This window comes from Takifugu rubripes, chromosome 8, assembly GCF_901000725.2.
Source record: "Takifugu rubripes chromosome 8, fTakRub1.2, whole genome shotgun sequence".
NCBI classification, from domain to species: domain Eukaryota; kingdom Metazoa; phylum Chordata; class Actinopteri; order Tetraodontiformes; family Tetraodontidae; genus Takifugu; species Takifugu rubripes.
The window spans coordinates 9,852,795-9,873,873 of NC_042292.1; the positions used below are offsets into that span (position 1 = coordinate 9,852,795).

Sequence of the window (21,079 nt, forward strand, 5' to 3'; positions counted from 1 at the left end):
AATTTCAGTAGTTCCCCTCGCATATCCGTTGGTAAAACACCAAAAAGTCCCTTATTTATTGTACTTGAGCTCTAAGGGCTGCTGACGGTTACAGTTGTGACTCTAAAGGGTGATAAATCCCAAACAATATGTTTTTCTCCGAAATATATAAAATAGTCCCTGCATTTGTGATCAGAATAACGTAGATCATAATTATTGATTCAAGATGAGCTGTCTGTCCTCTTCCGGACAACAGGTGGCAGTATTAACCTTAGATATACACCACAGGTACGTTCACGTCACTTCACGTTCAGTAATACTGCTGTTATTGCGTTGGCACAAGTATATTACTTTAAAACAGCACAGTGACCTTGAGCCAGAAGGACAAAAATCCTAGAAGACATGATGTCACAGAGACAGTTTTATCTGGGGCACTTAACTAAAAATGAACTTGGTTTAGCCCTGACTTTAGGTCTCACAGCTTTCAGAAAAAAAGGTGTTTGTTTCATTTGACTTATTTGTTTACTCAGAGACATCAATTTAAGGAAAAAAGCTTTACAGGTGAAACATTTACAGCGATCAATAACATGGTATTTGTCATTAATAGCATTCGATCAATGAAGCAAACATTGATTTAACATTGTATAATCCTGACTGCCATGAAAAGGTCATGACCTTTGGCATCTCCAATTGAGTTTTGATATGTACATCAGAAAAATCCGATCTGGCTGATCGGGTCACAGGAAACACCAAAGCGAGTCTCTGAACTGCCACATTTCTACAGATTACTTTGACTGTAATTTATGATTTTTATGTCAGACAATAGCAGAAACAGGCTTTAGGCGGATGAAAATGGTGTCGTGTCACTGCTGCGTATTAAATCATAGCACAACGAGCCGAGAAACTACCACCACTCGCTGGTTGTCCTTTGACCTCCACAGGCCACGCCCCCTGTCATCGCTGTCGGATCACCAGTCAACCGCTGGGCTGGATTAGCTCACATGCTGTTTATATTTGTTACCTTCAGAAATTTGAGCATGAACCTGCGACTCAGGAAGGGTAATAGCCATTAACCTTAACGAAGAGGCAACCCCGCCCCACTTCATCCAATTTGTGGATGAAGAGCAAAGAAAACAAGCAAATTCATTTCATTAAATTCATTTTTTAAAAAGGCAAATTAAGTTCATCAGAAACTGAAAAAAAGGAACAATGGATGATCCGGGGGGGGTGTTGTTAGTCTTTCTCGAGCCAAGCGGGTTTCTTCACTCCATGAAACGCTTGACTGGGAAAATGAAGAATTCAGGTTTCATATAAGACATTTAAGTTTGACGTTAACTGTTTCGGTCTGTTAACTTGTGCTAAGCCGCTCCGCTATTGCGACTGTGTTCTGTCAAAATTATGGATTTCGCTAACGACATTTGAGCTAATCTGGGGCAACAGCCTGGTGATTTATACCGTTCAGGCCTCGTGGTGGCGGGGCATCACGTAAAACGCCAGGAGGAGGAGCATCTGTATCGTTAGCTGCAAGTTGGATGTTGCTGCTGCGGATGAGATGGGACGCCTTCTTCTGGGCCCGTTGCAGAGCGGCGTGTTGCAGCAATAGATGCAAACGGAGTTCAGCCTGCCGGTACAGAACTGCTGGTAACCAGAGGAGGCAATAAGACACGCCCCCGACGACGCGCACGACTTCCGATAATGGATGCCTGCATGAAAGAGAGACAGAAGTTGCAACAAATATTGAGTTTTGTGCAACGACGGTTCTTCTGCTGTGATGGAATTGCTCAGATTTAAGATTTATAGGAGCGGCGTGCTGGGCCGGGGCGCCACTGGCTTCCTGTCTGTTGGACGATTCAGCCTCAGAATCACAAACGTCTTCCGTGATTGGAATAAATGTACGATGACACTCATCTGACTTCAGCACAGCCAGGCCCAAGGTCAGCATCGCCTCGGCAACACGACACACGAGGCGAGTCGCCGATGGACCCTGGACCAAAAGTGAACAAACCAAGGTTGGACTGACCGTCAGCTCTGACCAGGACCTCCTTCTGGCACATGTCCTGGACGTTGACGGTGCAGTTAACTACGTACTCTGGTGCCGAGCAGTCTTGCTTCATCTCCTCGCACTGGTAACACTGGATTTGAAGGGCGTCAACTAAGCCAACACAAAAATAAGAAAAGGAAATGAGACATCATCGACCCCCACAGGCCATCTCAATGAGGAATGAGAGAAGTCTGAGGAACACGAGCAGGCTGACGGCTAATGGGCCCACATCAGCTGTGTGGTCCTCCGGGCATCAGATCCAGATCTTCTGGTCCTGGAAGGTCCTGACCGTCCAGCTGCACCAAACTGGGGTCAACCCAGGCATTCCTTTGTTCCGACGGTGTGAAAAACTGGCAAACACCACAAATCATCATTATGGTCTGATAGTTCTCCATCTAGTTCCAAAGTAAAGGGCCAAGTGTTGACGCAAACAGCACAGGAGGAAAAAAGGAGCGCCACCAGACTCCTGCTGGGAATCTCGCCACAATCAGCTGGCTGCAGGCGCAACAACGGGAAAAGATCTTAAAATGTGAATCCAAAACAAAGCTGTTTGGGATAATCCTGTTTATTAATGATTAGGGTGACGTCAGCGGACCTGAACCTCATCTGTCACCAGAGGAAAACCAACTTTATTTAAACAAAAAAATCTCCAAAACTCTGAAACTAAAACCAGAGACCAATAACCAGATCCTGCGCGTGACAACAATCCGAAATAAAGGTGGCGCGTGCGTGTCTTACCTGTGCCCACGAGGACTCCGGCCAGCGCGGCGAACAGCACGAGACGACGCATCTTCTCCCCCGCGCGCGCATCCGCACCGGCTCCGCATCAGGACCCGATCATGGCCCCTGGACCCTGCACTGTGCGGTGCAGCTCTGCAAAGTGAGGCGCGAGAGTCCGGAGCGCGTGGATCATAGCGCGAAACCAACCACGTGACGGCTGGAGTCACGCAATGACGAGTTTAATGTCCCGCCTCCAGAAAAGTATCGAAGATGAAGTATCGATACAGTGACATTTCCTTTCCTCGCCGGCCCCGCCCACTTTAGTTCGACGCAAATAGAGCTGAAGAAAATCATGTTCTCATTTTCTGTCTTTGATATATTTATAAAAAAATTAATATGAATTCAAATAAGAAAACCAGGAGCAGCTCAGATGACAAATTACTGATAAAAGAAATGTTGATTTCTGTGTTTTGTGGTTGTTTTGGCAAAAACAAATAAAAAAAGATAAACAGGCGTGGCTCTGTGTTAATTAGGAAATATTTATTTAGGAATTAGATAAAATATAGCATTAAAGTCTGTACCAGACACAATTGCACACAGTAATAAACATGGTAATAACATGAAAGTAACACTGCTGGTAAGTCTTTACAACACAAGAGCCATGTGACCATCACAGTACAAAATATGGGTACAAATACTGCACAGCTAGAAAAATACAGGCGTCATCTTCACGTACAACATGATTTCAAACAGTCGGATCTGCTAGCACCAGTGGCTCCCATCATCACCTGACACCAATAAGAGTTTTCTTTTTTACTTTCATCTGATCAAAGATGAAAGAACCAAAAGCAGGTGGCAGCCATCTTGTTTGCATATTTAAGCTAGAAATGCCCACGATGCTATTAGCATGGAGCAGCTGCAGACAATTGGAGAAGTTGGGTGCTGCATCACAGTAAAGTCGCGGTGGTGGTCAACAGTCTGACTTTGTTCCCTGAGCTACCAACAGTGACGCTGATCCAACTACAGGCAGAGGAGCTCCTGGTTGTGGCTCTGCTACCCGCGGCATCTTTGATGATCAGCTGCGAAACTTCGTTTTCACATCACAGTGTTTGTTTGCTCTCAATGAGCGGCCTGGTTGATAAAAGTCTGCTTTCTGTACGATTTTAACCGTTTCAGTGACGTCACACCTTCCACACAATCAGACCGTTGGCATCATGGATCGATCTCTAATGAAGCTGTTACCGGTCCAGTGGAACTAAACTGGATTCAAGACGGATTCTCAGGTTTGAAGCTAACGCCCGCAACAGACAGAATCTTAACCCGAACAGGTCAGCGCTGGTAACAGGGAGCGTGTGAAGTAACACATGAACACTTTTCCGACTGATTCTCTGCCGCCTGTTAAAGTGTTACAAACCCCAATCAAAGGTGAACCAGCTGTCTAACCCGTAGCAGCAACTCTGACCAACGCCGTAGCTTTTAATGTTGTTTCCTGTTCGGAGCCAACAGGAGCGGGATGGCGGTGGCGAGGCGTTACTGCTCATCCACACCGCTGGAATCATTTACAAAAGTTTGGAACAGGTTTGTTACAGTGCAAAGATAAGATGTTCTTTAGCAGCAGGAACGGCAGGAACACTTCCTGTCACTCCCACTGTAACCCGGCAAACACAGCTTTCTGTGCCAGTCTCTAAGTGCTTCCTGCTGAAAGTAGCGAGGACGGCGCTCCGTATCAGTTCTGTGGCATCAAATCCAAACACCACAGGAGACTCCACAGAGGAGGCGCTGTAGGGAAGATGTAAGGCGGCCCCATCTTCTCACTCCTGCCCTCACACGTTGTTGGAGCCCTGACTGGTGCAGGAGGAGAAACTGTCATAGAGTGAGCCCTCGGGCTCCGGACCCGGCCCGTTTGACAACCTGGAGAAGGACGAGGGTTCGTCACTGGCCTTCCCTCCCAGATATAGACCGCTTCCTCGTCTAGAACTGCCGTGGTTCAGCTTATTCAGGGTATCCAATGAGAAGGTGGCAGAACCTGACAAGCTCCTGTCCTCACTCGCCTCCTGCACCAAGAAACACAAAAGACGTCAGATTACGGACAGGTGGCTCTTGACAACACAACCGTCCCACTCATTGAACAAAGTGGCACAATGGCGTCTCTGTTTTTTGACCTACAGAGCAGGACAACATCAGCGTTCCTTTCATACAGCCACAGTGACAGTTAGCTACAGAAAAGCTAATCTAACATTTTTATAAGCCGACGTCTTCAATTGTATAACCTCAATTAAGATGGCTGCCACGTTTCCACTTCCTGTAAGCTAGAAGACTTTGGATAATGGAGTCTACAGAGGAGGGGGAGCTATATCATTGGTTTCCAACGCTAGCTGACTGTTGCTGCTTGCAATAGATTTTGTCTTGTAACAGACACTTATAAATAAAATTGAACTCAATTGAATGACCTCAGCTGTAGGTTGGACTATTATTGTTTCTAACGTAGGCTTTAGCTATCTTATAATGGGTCAGAGGGGACAAGAATACTCCACAGAGAGGAGATGTTGAAGATGTTAGAAGAAAAGCTTAATACTGAGAAACAATTGTCTCAACAGTTCTTCTTCATTCTTCTGTTACTAATATAAGACTTTAAGGAGGTTTTTCTGGCTGAGGTGGAATCTGCTTCTGTAGTTTCTGTTTCCCTCTGCAGAGAACATGTATCTCCAGAGCAGCAGTGAGTCCACAGCCTGCAGGTCCAGGAGACCTGTGGGACCCTCCACTTCTCGACTGCTGCAGGTGGTATCTCCCTTCAGACCGCAGCTCGGTGCGACTTCGCATGAGAAGAAACAAAACAAACTAAAGTAGCAGAAATCCACAGCTCACAACATGACCAAAGTCATAACTGATTTAGAGAAGCTCAGGGTTCTTTCTCTTCATCAGAAACCTAATTATGAAGGTTTTATGTTTTGGTGAGCGTTAATGTGTCATCTGCATAAAGTTTACATCCTGGCGAAACACAGTTGGCTTCTTTTAACATCCTTTTCAGTGTTAATTGTATGAAAAATTCAGAAAAATCAAGTCTTTCAATAACCTTTCAGTCGAATCATCTTCAAAGATGTATAAGAGTTTCTGTTGCCAAGACGACGGAGAGCGCCCCCCCCCCCCCCCCCCCCCCCACCCCCCCCCCCCCCCCCCCCGAAGAAAAAACAGTCCTAATCTGTTTACCTGTTGAGCATGTTGCTATGGCAGCATCTTATTGCGCTATAAGATTATGGTTGATGCCTAATTAATTTTGTGTTACGTCTCGGTCTGTTTCACACTGCGGTCGTCCACCTGTGAGTCCGACCTGAGCTGAAAAACTCATTGGATCGCGGATAAATTTTAATTTCTGTTGAAGTTCTGTGTTAGGAATTGAAACAGCCTTGGGGGGATCCGGATAACGACCTCTGACTTATTCTAATCTCGGGCTGTTACCATGGCAACAGCCCTGTCAGCCAGAACCAAAACTTCTGGGAAAACTGAAACTAATCCCTCAACATGTTGTCGTGTGCTGGATGTGACAGTTGGAGGAGCTCAGTAAACCATCATCATCTGTGTTAATAACAACATTTGTTTGTGTTCACGGAAATGGAGCCGTCCTTTGAGGGGAGCAGAAGATGCGACGGTGGCTCCAGCAGAGAGTGACTGAATAGAAGTTTAACGATGGAGACACCAGACGGAGGTGAGGAGAAGCCACGTGGGACAAAATGAAGGGGGCGTTCGCTGTTAGCGGGGCTGTCGGGTGCTGTCAGGATGATGAATGAGGGGCGAGCGCGGCTTCACATCACTCTCCTGAGTGTTTGGGAAAGGTTATTAAAGGTGCCTAAATCAGCTGGACAATGCAGCACAATGCAACCAAGACCAACACTAGGGGTGGAGAGGAGATGAGGAGTGGTGAAAAGGGGTGAGGAGGAGTTAGGAGGAGAGGAGGTGACGTCTCTGCTGCTGATGGTGGTTGGACACGTTCACATGCGCTCGTCGATCAATACTGGTGCAGAAACATGCTAACATCTTGACGCAGCAACAGTTTCTGTCTAAACAGCCTGAATTCTGTTCCAGACGCACAACAAAGACTCCAAAAACTTTCAGTTTTGGTTGATTCCTGCAACAAAGTGGATTTTATGGGCTGCATCACAAAAAATGTCCCCGTCGAATTTGTTGTCATTCTCTACAAGCAAATAATAAACAGGATTCCACATGGTTCTTCAAATGTGCCAGTATATTTAGTTGATATTCCAGGTCATGTACTCAGACAAATGACTGTTATCAGACCTAAAAGTTTGTTCTGCAACCATCAGAATATTGTTTTTACTCACGCTGAGTCTGTTTGCCGCTTCATCATCTCTGTGTAGCAAAGCATGCTGGGAAATCCTCCTGCCATCCTTCTCCAGGTGACAGTAGTCCATGATGGACGGCGTCTTCTCCGGGTTTTTCCTGCTCTCGCAGCTCTGTTCCACTGTATTAGAGAAGTTTGTTAAAGCGGGAACAGAATGATTAAAAGTGCTGATGAGATCTTTTGAGCGGACCTGAGTCGTTCCTCCTGGTTCTGTAGACCAGAGTCCTCTGAGATGAACTGATTCCATCAGGTTCAGCGTCGGTATTGCTGCTGACCTGCAGGGCCCTTTCCTGTTCAGTCAGACGTAATGAGAAACATTGCTGTGAAGGGAAATCAGCGGGGGGCGCGTCCATGTTCATGTGAACTACCTACAGTGGCCACGTCCTGCTCAGTTGTCCTGCTCCTCTGAGTTTCCTTCCCTTTGTCCTCCATAGACACACTGCTGCGAAGAACAACCAGACTCGACCTCTTTGTCTTGATGGCATCTGCATGTGGACACGGGAAGAGAGGAACAAGCCCAAACACATGAGCATGGGAGCAGCTTTCTGAAAATAGAGCTCAGATCCCCAGGAAGCCATTGTCTTCCACAGTGTCCACAGCGTCTCCAATGTGATGGAATGAACTCTACTGTCTATCTGATGACTCGCCCACTTCCTCTCTATACCAATGAAACTTCATCAAGTCAGCCAACAACAACATCTGAGACAGAAACCCGGGGGACTTCATCCCCAGGGTTAGCCTAGCGGATAACTGGGATTCATGTTTTCATCAACATGCAGGTTTTTTCTGTAGTGACTGAGGAGCTCATCCTGTCAGCTGAAGTAAGCAGCAGTCGTACAGCTCTGAGCAGTCAGTAACAGGACGCCCCTGCCACCTCCCTGGGGGATCAGTGGAGGATGGATGGGGGAGCGGATGGATGGATGGATGGATGGATGGATGGATGGATGGATGGATGGATGGATGGATGGATGGATGGATTAATGGATGGATGGATGGATGGAGGATGGATGGATGGATGGATGGTGGATGGATGGATGGATGGATGGATTGGATGGATGGATGGATGGATGGATGGATGGATGGATGGATGGATGGATGATGGTGGATGGATGATGGATGGATGGATGGATGGATGGATGGATGGATGGATGGATGGATGGATTAATGGATGGATGGATGGATGGATGGATGGATGGATGGATGGATGGATTAATGGATGGATGGATGGATGGATGGATGGATTAATGGATGGATGGATTGATGGATGGATGGATGGATGGATGGATGGATGGATGGATGGATGGATGGATGATTGATGGATGGATGGATGGATGGATGGATTGGAATGGATGGATGGATGGATGGATGGATTAATGGATGGATGGATAATGGATGGATGGATTAATGGATGGATGGATTAATGGATGGATGGATAGGATGGATGGATTAGGGATGGATGGATGGATGGATGGATGGATGGAGGGATGGAGGATGGATGATGGATTTTTAATGGACACAGACAGACAGACAGACAGACAGACAGACAGACAGACAGACAGACAGACAGGCTGTGGACTCACCTGAGTTTGCTAGCTTGGGTAGGTGGGTCCGACGTTCTCCTGCGTGGCTGCTGCTGGTCACACTGTGGTCGGACTGGGAGTGTCCCATGCTGCTGGGGGCATGCGTGATGGTTTTTGGAGGGAGAGACACTTTTACATCAGGTGACAGGGGGCTAAGGTGAGAGTGGGGGGGCTCCTCAGTGAGACTGCTGGTCACCGACTCTGGGCTGGATTCAGATTTGGGAATGCTGCGAGCGCTGATGCGGGTGACAGAGTCGGGGAGGGGGAAGGTGCCGATGCCGCTGTCCAGAGTTCTCATCTGACAGCTGGAGCCTGGAGTGGGAGGAAGAGGAGTGTGATGAAGGAGGGAAAAGAGAGGAGGGCTTAGCTCACATGCAGGGGAAGGGTCTGTGGGTGAGGAAGACATCTGCGGGCGGGTCAGCCGGCGAGGAAAGATACAACAGAAGCAGATTCATTTTAGAATACTTCAGCCAAGGAAACATCTAATCACAGTCAGCTACAAGGGTGCGACTCCTGGATCGACTGGATCAGCTCCGGTGAGGACACCTCCACCTGATCACTCTTAATATTCGGACTTTAATCTCCTTTGAGTCATTTTTCAGCGTTTCATAATGAGGGCATTTAAACTGGGGGTGGGGAGGTGTCTGCGTTGCTCCGCCATTTCTGTCAGCAGCCCTTCAGCTGTTCTGAAAGTTCACGCTGCATGAGAAGCGAATGGAGTCCTCAAAGCTATGAATGCTAGATTTAATCTGCACACCGGCGGAAAATGCACATCTGCTTTTCTTTATCAACCACGCCCACTCAAAATTCCCGACCAATCATACGGACTGTTCTTCAACATCAAACAAGATGCGTCCAAAGCAAGCTGTGAGAACAGACGTTGTTTCTTCTTGTGGCTTTTTTTTAACGTCAGCAGTTTCTGACTGTAAAATGGAGTCAACCTCAGTCCTGTCTAATCAAAAACAATTGGGATTTCTCATGCAAAATTAGTTTCATTAATAATATTTAATCTTTCTCTGTCTGCTCTCCAACAATGATGAAGAGAACCCCTTGGTCCACCACAGCCGTGGAGTCCTCCAGGGCTCCAGCTTTGGACCTGTGCTAAGACCTGAGACGTAAATCTAATCACGTCTAATTGGTCCCGGACCAGTAAACAACAAATCCTGCACTTCTCAGGATGGCCAGGAGTAAAATCTTTACACATTAAATTACTTACGGATTAAATTACAGAAGACATAAAAAAAAAATCAGCTTTTTTCCAACACTTATATGCAACAAAGGTCCGTACCGATCATGTGATCTTGACAGGCGGTGTCTGGGATGAGTTCCTCCTCGATTTCAGCTGCCAGGTTGATCTTCTGTGTCATTAAGAGGGTCTAGAACAAACACAGTGTGTGTGAGGTGTTAATAAGTAGCTAAAGCTGAAAAGAAACAGATTCATTCATGTTTGAGCTGATCTGAGGGTTGAGTAAAAAAATCCGGTGGTGCAGGCTTTTGCTAATTGGCTCGCTTTTCTTCAAAAACATGGTTTGAAGAGCTCTTCGGCTGCAAATCATCTGCCCTCTGTTAGAACTCGACAGGGGGAAGACCAAAGCTCTGAGGACATATTAAATGACGTCTTTGTGATAAGGCGTCCCTCTGTGTTATCAAAGACTCCATCAACAGGGCTCAGTTCCTTTGAGGCTGATTCAGCGGCCTCTTTCCTTTCTATGCTCTTTTTAAACGACTGATAATGAAGAATATATCCACAGGGCTCCAATGATCCCACCTGTTTGTCCACACACAGGCAATTAATTTAAGATGCACCGACCACCTCAGTCTAAGAAGCTGTGCTGTGGCTGAAAGAACGATGGCGTGAGCGGCGACAGGGGATGCGGAGGTGATTTTGGTGGTGTGAGGATGTGTTTGTGGACTGATGTGACTGGTGTAAAAACCTCCTTACAGCAGAGCTGGGGCAGATCTCCGCATGCTTCTTGACACCAGGTACCCCAGGAGGAGATGCGCTCACACAGTTGCACTTGGAGGCCCTGTAAGAACACGTAATGATGCGATCAGGAGCTGCCTTCAACGAAAAATATGTGAGCATCTGAAAAACGGATTTTTTTCTGACGCACCTGCCAAACAGCTCTCTGACGAACTGGTCTTTGCCGATGAAGGCTGTGGTACACTGGATCTGATTGGCTATTTGACCCATCTGATTGTTGCAGTGGTCGATGATGGAGCTCAGTTTGTTGTTCATCTCAGACAGATTCTGCCCTTCCTGACCATCCGTCTGCTGGTTCTCCCCTTTCTTCCTCTCTTTCTTTTTATCAGACTTGCCGCCCAGCACTGATGCCATCTTCAGCTCTTTTTTCTCATCTTTTGCCTTGGTAGAGTCTGCCTTCTTTCCGCTCAGAGATGGGAGTTTGCTCTTCCGGAGGCCAAACCAGTTGGCCAGAGACGGACCCGTCTTCTGTTTGGACTCACTGGCAGCAATCTTTTCCTGTTCTTGACACTTCTGGGCATTTTCCTTGATTCCCAGCATGACCTTCTCTTCAATAGTGCAGGCTGTTGTACTAGTCCTTTTCTCCTCCAACTCTGAACCTTGGTCTGGTGAGCCTTTTTGGGGTTTGACCTCTTTGTCATGAGGGACGTCTCCTTGGTTCTGTGAAGAGTTGACACTAAAGGGTGGAGGCTTAAACTGTGCATGAGATGACACCTTTGCTGCCTTCCCTGGTAAATTACGCAGCTCTACAAAGGAAGGAGAGGTGACTGTTCCCATCGGAGAGGCCTCCGTCCCGTCAACATTGGAAATGGATTCAATTCTCTCTGGAATATTTGAGCCAGTCATGCCTCCATAGTGAGTGACTCTGCTCCTCGGGGAGAGGACAGGAGTCTCACTCAATGCTGCACTTTGGACTTCCAAGGAATTCTGTCTGGACAAAGAGCTCCCTCGTTCCCCTGAGCTAGTGATGAACTGGGTCCGGATCTTTGCTGGTCCATCATGGGTGTTGATATTGGGTTTCTCGATGTTGTTGGAGCTAAAACTCTGGCTACGAGCTTTGGCGCCGTTCATCCCCAAGCCGGTTTTAGGTGAGGTTTGGTAGTGACAGATATGGACCGTGAGAACAGAAGACTGCTTCTTTTTGTTTTGTCTAAAACAGCTCCTTCTGGTATTGGGGCATCCTGGGCTTCCTGCCCAACGAACCTGCTCTGGACTTCACCTTTCCTGTCTGGAATGGAGAGTTTTGAATCGATGCGCTGTGGCTCGATGTTCTCACACTGAGTAGAAATATTTGAAGTGACTGTTTCCTTGGACATGGAGTTGATATGATCTTTCTCCTGCTTGCCTGGCATAGAGGGAGGATTTTTCTCACCAGGGGGGGATTTTAAAAAGCTTTGAAGCCCATAGGGATGCGTGTCTTTGCGTTGGGTGAACTTAGGACCAAGTTAGGCGGACTGATGACACTTTTGCCGTTCTGTTGTTGAGGTTTACCTTGTGTGCCATCCTGCAGCTCGAGTGGTAAACTGACAGAACCCTTCTGCACTGTGAAATGGGCATTTTCATGGTTGCATCTACCTGCAAAATTGTTTGAAATAGAGGAACAGTGGAGAGCGCTGTAAGGAGGAGGGACACTCTTAGAACCTTTAGATGTCATTTCAGTTTCTGGAGGACAGCCTGAGTTTGCAGAGGGGAGGTAGTCTTTTGTAGTTATCCTCTTGAGAGTGCCTTGAGTGGGGGTCTGAGTTATTACAGGTGACTTTGGAAGCTGCTGACTGTTTTTCTCAGCCAGTTTGTGAGGTGTTGCTGCAGTCCCATAGCCTGATGAAGCTAAAGAATCTTTATGCCTGATAGGAAGGGTACCTTGCATATTTGGTAAAAGTGCAGTGTGGTAGCTGGGGGGAGGGCCCCTCACAGTGGCTGGTGTGGATGGCGGGGCCACCCATGGTTTCTGTGCTTGTGTCGACACATCATAATTTGGTTTTATCAGTAAAGAGGTGGTGCGGCCTGGGGGAGGGGGTGGTGAAGGGGACCTGAGTTTATTTTTACTGGCTTCACAGTGTTTGTCTCTGGTCGGAGGTTCACGGTTGTTAATGTAATTCAAGTGCCTCCTGGAGAGGTGTGGAGAACAGGAAGAGGAACTTTTAAATTCAGCCCTGCCGGAGGGTCGCGAAATCACAGGGTTTGGACCCTGGGAGCAGCTACCCGGAGTCTTGACAAATCTGGATACTCTTGCTGATGAAGATGACTTCGGCTGAGCAGTTGATCCTGAGTTGCAACTATGAACTGATTCAGTGCTGCAGCCTTTAGATCTGAGGGGAGAGGCCACGGGTTTGTTAGAGCCTGAGATCTTGGAGCCATCTGACTTGGCACTAGCAGAATGATTGATGGGAGGGATGCAAAGGCCTTTGTAGCTCTGATGCTGAGAGCTTTGACAGGTTTCCTCTGTGGAGTCAGGGGTGTAGATGACTTATCTGTGCTGCTGTTTTGTTTGCTTGTCCTAAATTGATGTTCAGATTGTTTCTCTGAAGGTTCCAGAACATTGATATTTCTTGAAATTCTTGACTTTTGCCTTGTTGGTCTTACTTGAGATACAAGTTCTGTGTAATCAGAAACCACTTTGCTACTCTGAATATCATTTTGAGGCTCAGCAACCTTCTGAGAACTCTCTCTATCTGCAGACTCCCTATCTGCATTAAATATTGCTATAATGCTCTCCTCTGACTGGGTGCATTTGGCCCCTCTGGGCTCCTTCACAAGACTGAAAGGTTTCACCCTTCCATCTGCAGATTGGGTACGTGTCTGGCTTCTTTGAATCCATTGTTGTGTGAGCAGCTTGCCAGCATCACATGACAGTCTCCTGGAGTCCCTTTCAGCCTGTTCTGATTGTATGTCTGCAGCTTCAGTGGGGAGCTCCTCAGGATCCTCCACATCAGAGATGTGTTCATGACCCTGGAGGTCAAGAGGTCTGGAATGCAGCTTGGATGGTTTAGTAAAAGCTGATGTCCTCCCTCCCTCGGGGAGAAAACTGTTGATGAAGCTCATGAGTTCCTCAGGACGCTCCTTTGAGTCAGATCCAGGAGGGGGCTTCATGGCCCCACCACCAGATGAACTGCTGCCGGATTCAGCTTCCTGTATCCTCTCCCAGCTACACAAACTGTCTGAGGTGCTGTGGGAGAGACGCTTCCAGTATAACCAGCTGTCCTTGGTTGGGATGCTGTCTCCATGACTAAAATGTGCCAGTTCATCATCTGCATCATCCGAGTCATAAGAGCTCTTCTTTCCCAGGACAGCTGCAGTTCTCCCTGTGTGGCTAGATTTAGTCACCCCTTTACTGCTGCTCTTGATCCCAAGCGAGTAGATTCTTCATTGGAGTTCATGCAGTCCTTGTAGCCAGACCTGGAGACCTTGGATGAAGCAGAAGAGCTCCTGTGTTTTCTCCTCTGGAGTTTCCTCAGGCCCTCGAGGATGTGGCTCTCCTTGCACCTTGTAGGCATCTGCTCCTCCAGGGCGGCACAGATGTTAGCCGGGACAGATGAGCCCAGACTCAGCCTCTTCTCCCAGGTCAGGGACGACTACCAAAACAGAGAGGTGACTGTTAGCAGTGCCATTTAAATGTTATTCAGGTTTTCGAACAAAAGTGTGACGATAGAAACAAGACATGCTGATTAGATTTGTGGGTCTGTATTGTGTCGTTCTGAGCATTTTTAGTGCATTGATACGCTGATCAGCTGTGGAAGAAGTTTTTAGGACTAGACGTTGGAGCTTTGTAGACTCCAAAATATCCTGCTTGGATCATTTTCCAGGTGTTGGGAGGGGAAGAGGACAGAGGTCTAACCTTTTTTTCCGCAAGAGCGTCCGTCATTCCATGTGTACGATCCGCTGGAGAGTTCGCTGCATGCACTCGACAGCGACAGCTCGCTGCTGCTACAGCTGCTGCGCGGGTACATGGGAGGAGGAACCGCGATCTGGCTCAGACACGTTCCCACTGGGAGGCCGGCCTTCCTGTTTAACTGGAGCTCCTGGTGGGGCAACAAGGTGAAATACTGGGTAAGCGCAATGAAGATGCAACACATTTTCAGCCCAGTGATGATTAATTCTCCAACTCTTTATATCAAAACAATCAATGATAATGGATTGAAACTGTATCTGAATACGCTCAGTCTGACATGGAATCACTTAATAAAAGCTGGCCTTTGTATCACTGATGCAGAGTCTGTCATGTGGTTTTGTAACCGACGTCCTGACTGTGGCTGTCTTGCATTCTTGGAGGGGAAAAACAGAGAACTTTCAAGGATTACTGCATAATACATAAGATGACTAATGTAGCAGCGAGTCCCATGGAGTCATTTTTGCAGATGGCGGCTCTCAATCGATGATTTCTGGTAAATATGACAAGGATTCCATCTTAGAGAAGGGTGAAACCAACAGCTCTTCCTGGCCAGCCAGAGGTGGGGTCACGCTTCAGATGGAGGGGTCAGTATTTTAATATCTTTTAATGATTTCTTCAGGGGTTTGGTAACGTTACCCTGGACACATTATGCCCAGAATAAAATAAAGAAAGCTCACGTTAGAGGATGAGTCGAAGTTTCTGGAAAGCAGGAATGTCTTTGCTTCTCTCCAGCTCCAGAAGTAAATCTGCTGAGGACAGATCCATGATCCGAGAGTGCAGCTTCTGAAAGCCAGAGGACATGCTACGGTCAGAGGTTCATGTCAGAGTCAGGAACAGGCAGGGAACCCGGAAACAGTCATGAGACTTTTAGATTATGAACATAAAGAAATTAAATGATTGAGATGAGACAGCAGAGATAGAAAACAGCATATATGAAGGTTCTTATTGAGGTCTCACAGAGGTCTTGACAAAAGAGCGACAGATTTTCCTCCTCATCAATCCCACAATCTGATCATGATGAGTTTCCCGTGCTGAGATGGAGTCAAAAGAATGAACATCGATGCTTCCTCAGAGGGTTTACATGAAATGAAGATCTAGCTGATGGATTTAGCTTCTGCCTAGTTAATTTCACACTCCTGAACGAACCAGCAGAAGAAAAAGAAGAAAGGGCACCTTCAACAATGGAGCATCAAAAGTTTCAACTTCCGCACATGTGAATCTCTCACGTCCTGACGGGGTGAATCGATTCCTCTTCCAGTGAAAAGAGAAAACAGTTTTGTAGCAATGGTGAAAGCTTATCAGCTGTTCAGTCAACAACCTGCATCGAGTCGCCTGAGGCCATAACAAACGTCTCGCTGCCTCTTGTCCTCCACTCACAGAGAACAGCAGCTGCAGGAGGTGATGGTCGACCCCAGACGGGACCTCTGAGACGTTTCTTCAACTTATGAAGAAGAGGAACGACCTTCAGGATTGATGGAACTCCAATTAAAAAAAAATGGGCATCGTTTTCGTTTTACTGCTCTGGTTCTTCTTCTAAAAAAGATGTGAGCAGTCGAGGTTCTCGCAGGAGCTCTGATCTTATCAGGAGCGTGCTGGATTTCACCTCCTCAGCACCCTCATCAAGGATTCAGTCGATAGTGTCGCAGGGTCGCAAACAGGGAATCTCACTGGAGGGAACTGGAAGATGACGAGGTTCAAGGACGAGTTTCAAGGTCAAAAATGTCTTAAAACATTATGAAGACGTTTGGAATCAACAAACCATCACCACACATGAGCCGCTGCCACGAGGGATCCATGTTCACCCGACCGCCCCAGTCAAGAATTTATCATTATATTAGTGTTATTGTTATTTTCATCATTATTATGGTTTTGTTTTAGTATTAATATTGATATTGTTCAAGGGAAAAGGAAGATTCTTCTGGGAAAAACTCCAGAATCAGAATCATATAAACTCTAAAAGGACCAGCAACGACAGATGTATAAAATACACCATTCTGTCATGTTTCATGCACGGATCAGGCATTCGGCGTTAACAGACAGCCGACACGCCGCTGAGGTAACATCTGATCCTTCGGCGGTTTCCATCCTTTTTTAATAACACAGTCGTAAAGGTGCTCAGCTGCCTTCACGGTTCACATCTATTTCACCGTTCTGTGAGCAATGCCGCAGAAACCCCGCGGGAACCAAGAACCATTAATCACTGATAAGGAAACACGACTCTCGTCGTTTTGCTGGAGTCTCCGACGGCCAGAAAAAGAGAGGAAATTTCAGTTCTTGATGTTACAGACGGGATATTAATGATAAAAAATCATCTAATATTAATGTATGTGTGAGTGTGCAAGTGTGTGTGGTGGGGTCCTCCATCTAACTGTCAGATTATTTGTAAAAATATTAAATGAAATCATTATCATATATTCAAAGGGAAGATTGATGAAAGTCTTAATACTTAAAAAAGTGTGTGGTTTTTATTCCTGCCCGTTTGAATGAAAGTTGTGTCCGCCACTCGTTAATAGCTGAGGCTGTCTGCCTGTAGGTGACGCACCTGGAGGAGCAGGTCTGAGGCGTGCCGTATCCGCTGCTGGAACAGGATGCTCATGGCCCCGGTTCTGCTGCTCCAGGTCAAAAAAACTCGAGTTCGCAACTTCAGACAACTCTTCTCTTAGATCCTGCGAGTGAGGAATCACACAGGTTCGCGATGAAAGACACCAAAAGTCTGAGATTTCAATGACAATGTCACGTTTGACTGAAGAACACCACCAACCTTCTGGGTGAGGAGCGCCTGAACCACTGATTGGCCACCTGGAAGAGAAGAACAAGGCGTTTTGGTTACTCAGGGCCGGTGTCTCACTTCATATATTTATCTTCTCTCTCAGCCATCTGATGGCGGTGCCCCGACACCTCCACCATCAACTACAGACGCAGCGCCAGCAAAGGACTGGATCTGATTACTGCTCATCGACTGTTCATTAATACGGCGTGAGGCTCTCGGCTCCACATTCATCTGTTCAATGATGCGAGCAGAGCGGAAGCGCGGCCCAATGAAACCCGATCGAACCACCAACACCCCAGTTTTGATTTGTTGGTACCAGTCTGACACAAGCAATTAAACAGTGAGGAGCTGGAGCAGCGCCGCGGGGTCAGTGACACAAAGAGTTGCTAAAGATGCTAAACAACATGACGTTGTTCTCAGACGGACTGAGGCATAACGGTGAAATGGGCGCCTTTCCCAAGTCGTGTATTTTTATTCCCATATTTATTCCATCTGTTAATAACCTGGCTGCAGGCTTTGGTGTGATGTAGTTGCTGCAGCTGTAGAAATAATCATCTGTCTGCTTCCTCTAACGCCACCGCTGAGGTAAACAGTCGAGTCGTGAGGGGTCCGACTAATGAGGACTCGGAGGTGACCACGGTGGGAGGCAAGGGAGCCGGCTTTCACGCATTTTTTGGGGTCATTTGTGTATTGTGCATTCGTAAAGACAAATCAAAGGTTTTGTTTCGGCTGACGACTCACCTCATCCAGACAGCGTTCGTACTGCTCCCTCTGGCTGTTGTTCTCCAAGGCCAAGGCTGAGTTCTGCTCCTGCAGGAATCACACAATCACACAGCCAGTTACCTTCACATCCAGCTCCGCGCGGCCAGCCGCCGCGCCTCGCAAAGGTCAGATGTCAGCGTGGAGCCGAGAAGACCAATAAGGAGCGGGCTGAGCGGCGGGCTGAGAAAGGTCAGCGGAATGAGAGTTATGAACGCTGAACTTTGGGCCGCTGCAGGCCTCTGGGACTTTGGAAAGCTAATAAGAAGATCTCCTCCACTTGGTGAGCCTGGAGGCCCATTGATCTCTGGGAGTTCCTAATTTGTCAGCGGCGAGCGGTGCATTAGGAGCTGTCAGGGCGGCCTCGCTCCTGTGCCCTTCAGGATAAAGAACCAATCCCTGGACGCAAAACACATTACAACCTACATCCTTCCAATTAACACGCCTGGCTAATGTCCTCCGAGCCGATGATGAACAAATTAAGGTCCCAGTTTTCTTATGGTGGCAGTCAGAAAAAATTAGAATGGCATTGGACATCTGAGTATTGGACACTGCAGAGTTGTGTTTTGTCTGCTCTGGGCTGCCGTAGAGACACGGTGCGCTCACACCCACATGGAGGGGGACCCGCATCCATCTAATCTCTTACTGCTACAAAACAAAGGTATTAGCACCTGCTCGTGTTCAATTTCTGGGATGATCCAAAGAAAAATCTACTCTGGACAAATATTGAAGACACAGCAAGAGATTTATCGTTCTTCAAATCGGACTTCATGTAAATATTTTGATCGCAGCAGAGCAATGAAAAAGTTCCCAATCTGAAACTGCTGCACCATGGCAACAGGCAGCGGAGCTCTTTATATGGACGAGACGGCTCCAGAGCTCCGTGTTGAGAAGCTGTGAGAGGAAATGACACCACGCAGCAGGAGTTCAGCATGGCGGCAGCAGAACCCGCAGCACTTTCAGAACATTTAAACACCAGAGTTCTCAGACGAGTGAGGATGGAGGGAAGAACCAAGTGGTACCGAAACATCGCAGGACGCTAGGACGACTTTACCTCCAGAGCTTTGAGGCGCTCCAGAAGAGGCTTGGTCATGTCGTCTTCTTCTGCTTGGTTGTTGTCAACATCAACTTCTGGCTCATTCCCAGCAGCAGGGTGGTCCTTAAACACCTCCTCCGAGAGCTTCTCCTACAATAGAGAGGACACATGAGGTTAGAGGAAGAAGAGGAAGAGGAAGGAGGAGGAGAAGAAGAATAAATTAAAGGCGAATCAAAAACCTGAGCAGATGGGAAAAGTGTGACACAACTGTTTCGGAGGAAAGACAAGAAGAGAGCTGGCAGACAGGATGTCAGCCTTCATTCCTGTGGTCAAGTTGTCTGAAGAGCGTCAGTGACCTTGAGGCTTTGCTTCTCGCCATCTGTCCTCATTCTGTCTGCGCTTGATTCTCTCTTCCCCTTGTCTTTTGTCGACTTCCCGAGGACCGAGATAACGAACTACGACTGATGATTCGCGTCTGGCTCGGCTGGCTGCTCGTGATGATGTCAGATGTTTTTGCTTTATAATAATGCTGCTGCAGGAGTGTGTGAAGCGTTTAGGTCCATTAAGGATCACCTGCATGGACAGGCAGGACGGCATGGACGAGGGGGAAACCTCAGCCCTCCTGCGGCCATTTCAGAAGATTGACGTTGTCTGCTGTACCAACAGTTACATGAAATTCACCCAGTCATCATCTTTATCCACATTTTAGCTTTGATTTTTGTGAGATTACCGCTACATTGATTAAGCAGAACATTGTTCTGCTAATCAGTGCTTCCCAGAGCTACAATGCTAACCAGAGCTAACCAATGTTACCCAGTGCTCCCAGAGCTAACAATGCTAACCAGAGCTAACCAATGTTACCCAGTGCTTCCCAGAGCTAACAATGCTAACCAGAGCTAACCAATGTTACCCAGTGCTGAGCAGAGCGCAATGGTATAAAGGAAAAGTTCAGCAGATTTAAAGATGTTGACTTCAACCTCATTTCTAACTTTTGTCACATGAGGAACTATTTGACAGGATCTTGGGCAGAGAGCAGCTTACCTTGTAGGCCTTCATGATGTCCACAGCCGTCTGCTCAAGGACTCCTGGATTCTGTAGCAAGGACCGTACTGTCTCTTCCATCCTGCACACAGAACTTCAGGTTAGCTGAAGAAAAGAACTGCTCATTCAGTCATAAATCCTGGAATTCATCCTCAGGAGACAATTTATATGCACAGAGCTGGATTAGACCTAGGGCTGAATGAAGCATACTCAATGATCTTGACTCTAGTGTCAGGCTCTAGACTGGTTCTGGCTCTGGACTGGTTCTGGTTGAGCCATCAGCAGATGTTACAATCCCATGTTGGTCCAAAGTGAGTCAGTCTGATCCACATCAGACCACAGAACTACCTGGATCATCTGTTCAGAATTATTAATAACTCCACTCTTTAAGGGGTGCACTTCCCGCCCCCTACTGGTTGGGATTTGGTAATTACAGTTGCAATTTTAAAAAATCATTTAAATCCTGAAGTGACTAAAACCTGTCAAATGTTGTTTTTATTGAGTCAATTGTCCTGAGCCTGTCTGTGTGTTACAGAATGTGATCTTCCTGTTCCTGCATGTCAGTGGGTTACAACAAGAAAAGCGGCGTGTGTCGGCCTCGCCATCTGTCCAGGATGAGACATCAAACCATCTGGAATGTCGCTTGCTGCTGGTTGAGCTGTCAGTGGCGCAGCTGCTCCACTTCCTGCTCTGGCCTTAATCAGCCGACAGGGAGAAGGTGACAGCAGCAGTTCTGGAGTCACAAATCAGCTGTTGGCCTGGGCGAGTGAGCCACCCTCACACCTTTTTATGCAACCAAAACATCTGCACCTTCTGACTGAGTCTGGTCAAAGTTTTATGATCTTCACATTTGTGCCAAAAGCGGGTGATCGAAAAAAGACATTTTTTGAACTTTCAAAGCATCTTGCTGTCCGCGCTCGTCT

The 21,079-nt window shown here is 47.2% G+C and overlaps 3 protein-coding genes across 10 annotated transcripts in view; all 3 read right to left on the bottom strand.

Moving 5' to 3' along the window:
* Positions 1 to 1,146: 1,146 nt before the first annotated feature.
* On the bottom strand, positions 1,147 to 2,917 carry LOC101071126 (ly6/PLAUR domain-containing protein 1-like). The gene is made up of 4 exons (XM_003966692.2): positions 2,759 to 2,917; positions 2,000 to 2,131; positions 1,435 to 1,682; positions 1,147 to 1,261 (listed from the first exon to the last, which is right to left on the bottom strand). The coding sequence occupies exons 1-3, from the start codon at positions 2,808 to 2,810 to the stop codon at positions 1,438 to 1,440; spliced, it is 429 nt and encodes a 142-aa protein (XP_003966741.1). The 5' UTR covers positions 2,811 to 2,917; the 3' UTR covers positions 1,147 to 1,261; positions 1,435 to 1,437.
* Positions 2,918 to 3,258: 341 nt separating this feature from the next.
* On the bottom strand, positions 3,259 to 17,237 carry LOC115246457 (nck-associated protein 5-like). The gene is made up of 11 exons (XM_029839794.1): positions 17,093 to 17,237; positions 15,228 to 15,333; positions 14,497 to 14,680; positions 10,792 to 14,233; positions 10,620 to 10,704; positions 9,966 to 10,053; positions 8,678 to 8,989; positions 7,470 to 7,582; positions 7,288 to 7,387; positions 7,078 to 7,217; positions 3,259 to 4,794 (listed from the first exon to the last, which is right to left on the bottom strand). Exons 4-11 carry the CDS (start codon positions 11,730 to 11,732, stop codon positions 4,564 to 4,566), a joined length of 2,010 nt encoding a protein of 669 aa, XP_029695654.1. The 5' UTR covers positions 11,733 to 14,233; positions 14,497 to 14,680; positions 15,228 to 15,333; positions 17,093 to 17,237; the 3' UTR covers positions 3,259 to 4,563.
* A 15-nt stretch (positions 17,238 to 17,252) lies between these two features.
* LOC101071355 (nck-associated protein 5-like) overlaps positions 17,253 to 21,079 on the bottom strand; it is a 40,384-nt gene continuing 36,557 nt past the window's right edge. For 7 of the 8 annotated variants that reach the window (XM_029839796.1, XM_029839799.1, XM_029839795.1 and 4 more), the window contains 4 exons: positions 20,157 to 20,238; positions 19,134 to 19,265; positions 18,062 to 18,130; positions 17,253 to 17,349 (listed from right to left, as the gene is read on the bottom strand). In XM_029839796.1, the coding sequence (XP_029695656.1) occupies positions 17,284 to 17,349; positions 18,062 to 18,130; positions 19,134 to 19,265; positions 20,157 to 20,238 (349 nt within the window). In that variant the 3' untranslated portion in view covers positions 17,253 to 17,283. Of the gene's footprint in view, positions 17,350 to 18,061; positions 18,131 to 19,133; positions 19,266 to 20,156; positions 20,239 to 20,366; positions 20,760 to 21,079 lie in introns of those variants that run through there. The other variant, XM_029839801.1, reaches the window with a different exon arrangement.

Bases quoted from the DNA above. Each gene is read 5' to 3' on its own strand.
- LOC115246457 (XM_029839794.1), bottom strand. From the start codon at position 11,732: ATGAACGGCGCCAAAGCTCGTAGCCAGAGTTTTAGCTCCAACAACATC. The intron at 7,218-7,287 runs GTCCGCTCAAAA...TCTCTAATACAG, and splicing joins AACCAGGAGGAACGACTCAG to TGGAACAGAGCTGCGAGAGC. The intron at 4,795-7,077 runs GTGAGTAAAAAC...TTCTTGGTGCAG, and splicing joins AAGCGGCAAACAGACTCAGC to GAGGCGAGTGAGGACAGGAG.
- LOC101071126 (XM_003966692.2), bottom strand. From the start codon at position 2,810: ATGCGTCGTCTCGTGCTGTTCGCCGCGCTGGCCGGAGTCCTCGTGGGC. The intron at 2,132-2,758 runs GTAAGACACGCA...GTGTTGGCTTAG, and splicing joins CGGAGTCCTCGTGGGCACAG to TTGACGCCCTTCAAATCCAG. The intron at 1,683-1,999 runs GTCAGTCCAACC...TCTTTCATGCAG, and splicing joins GGTCCTGGTCAGAGCTGACG to GCATCCATTATCGGAAGTCG.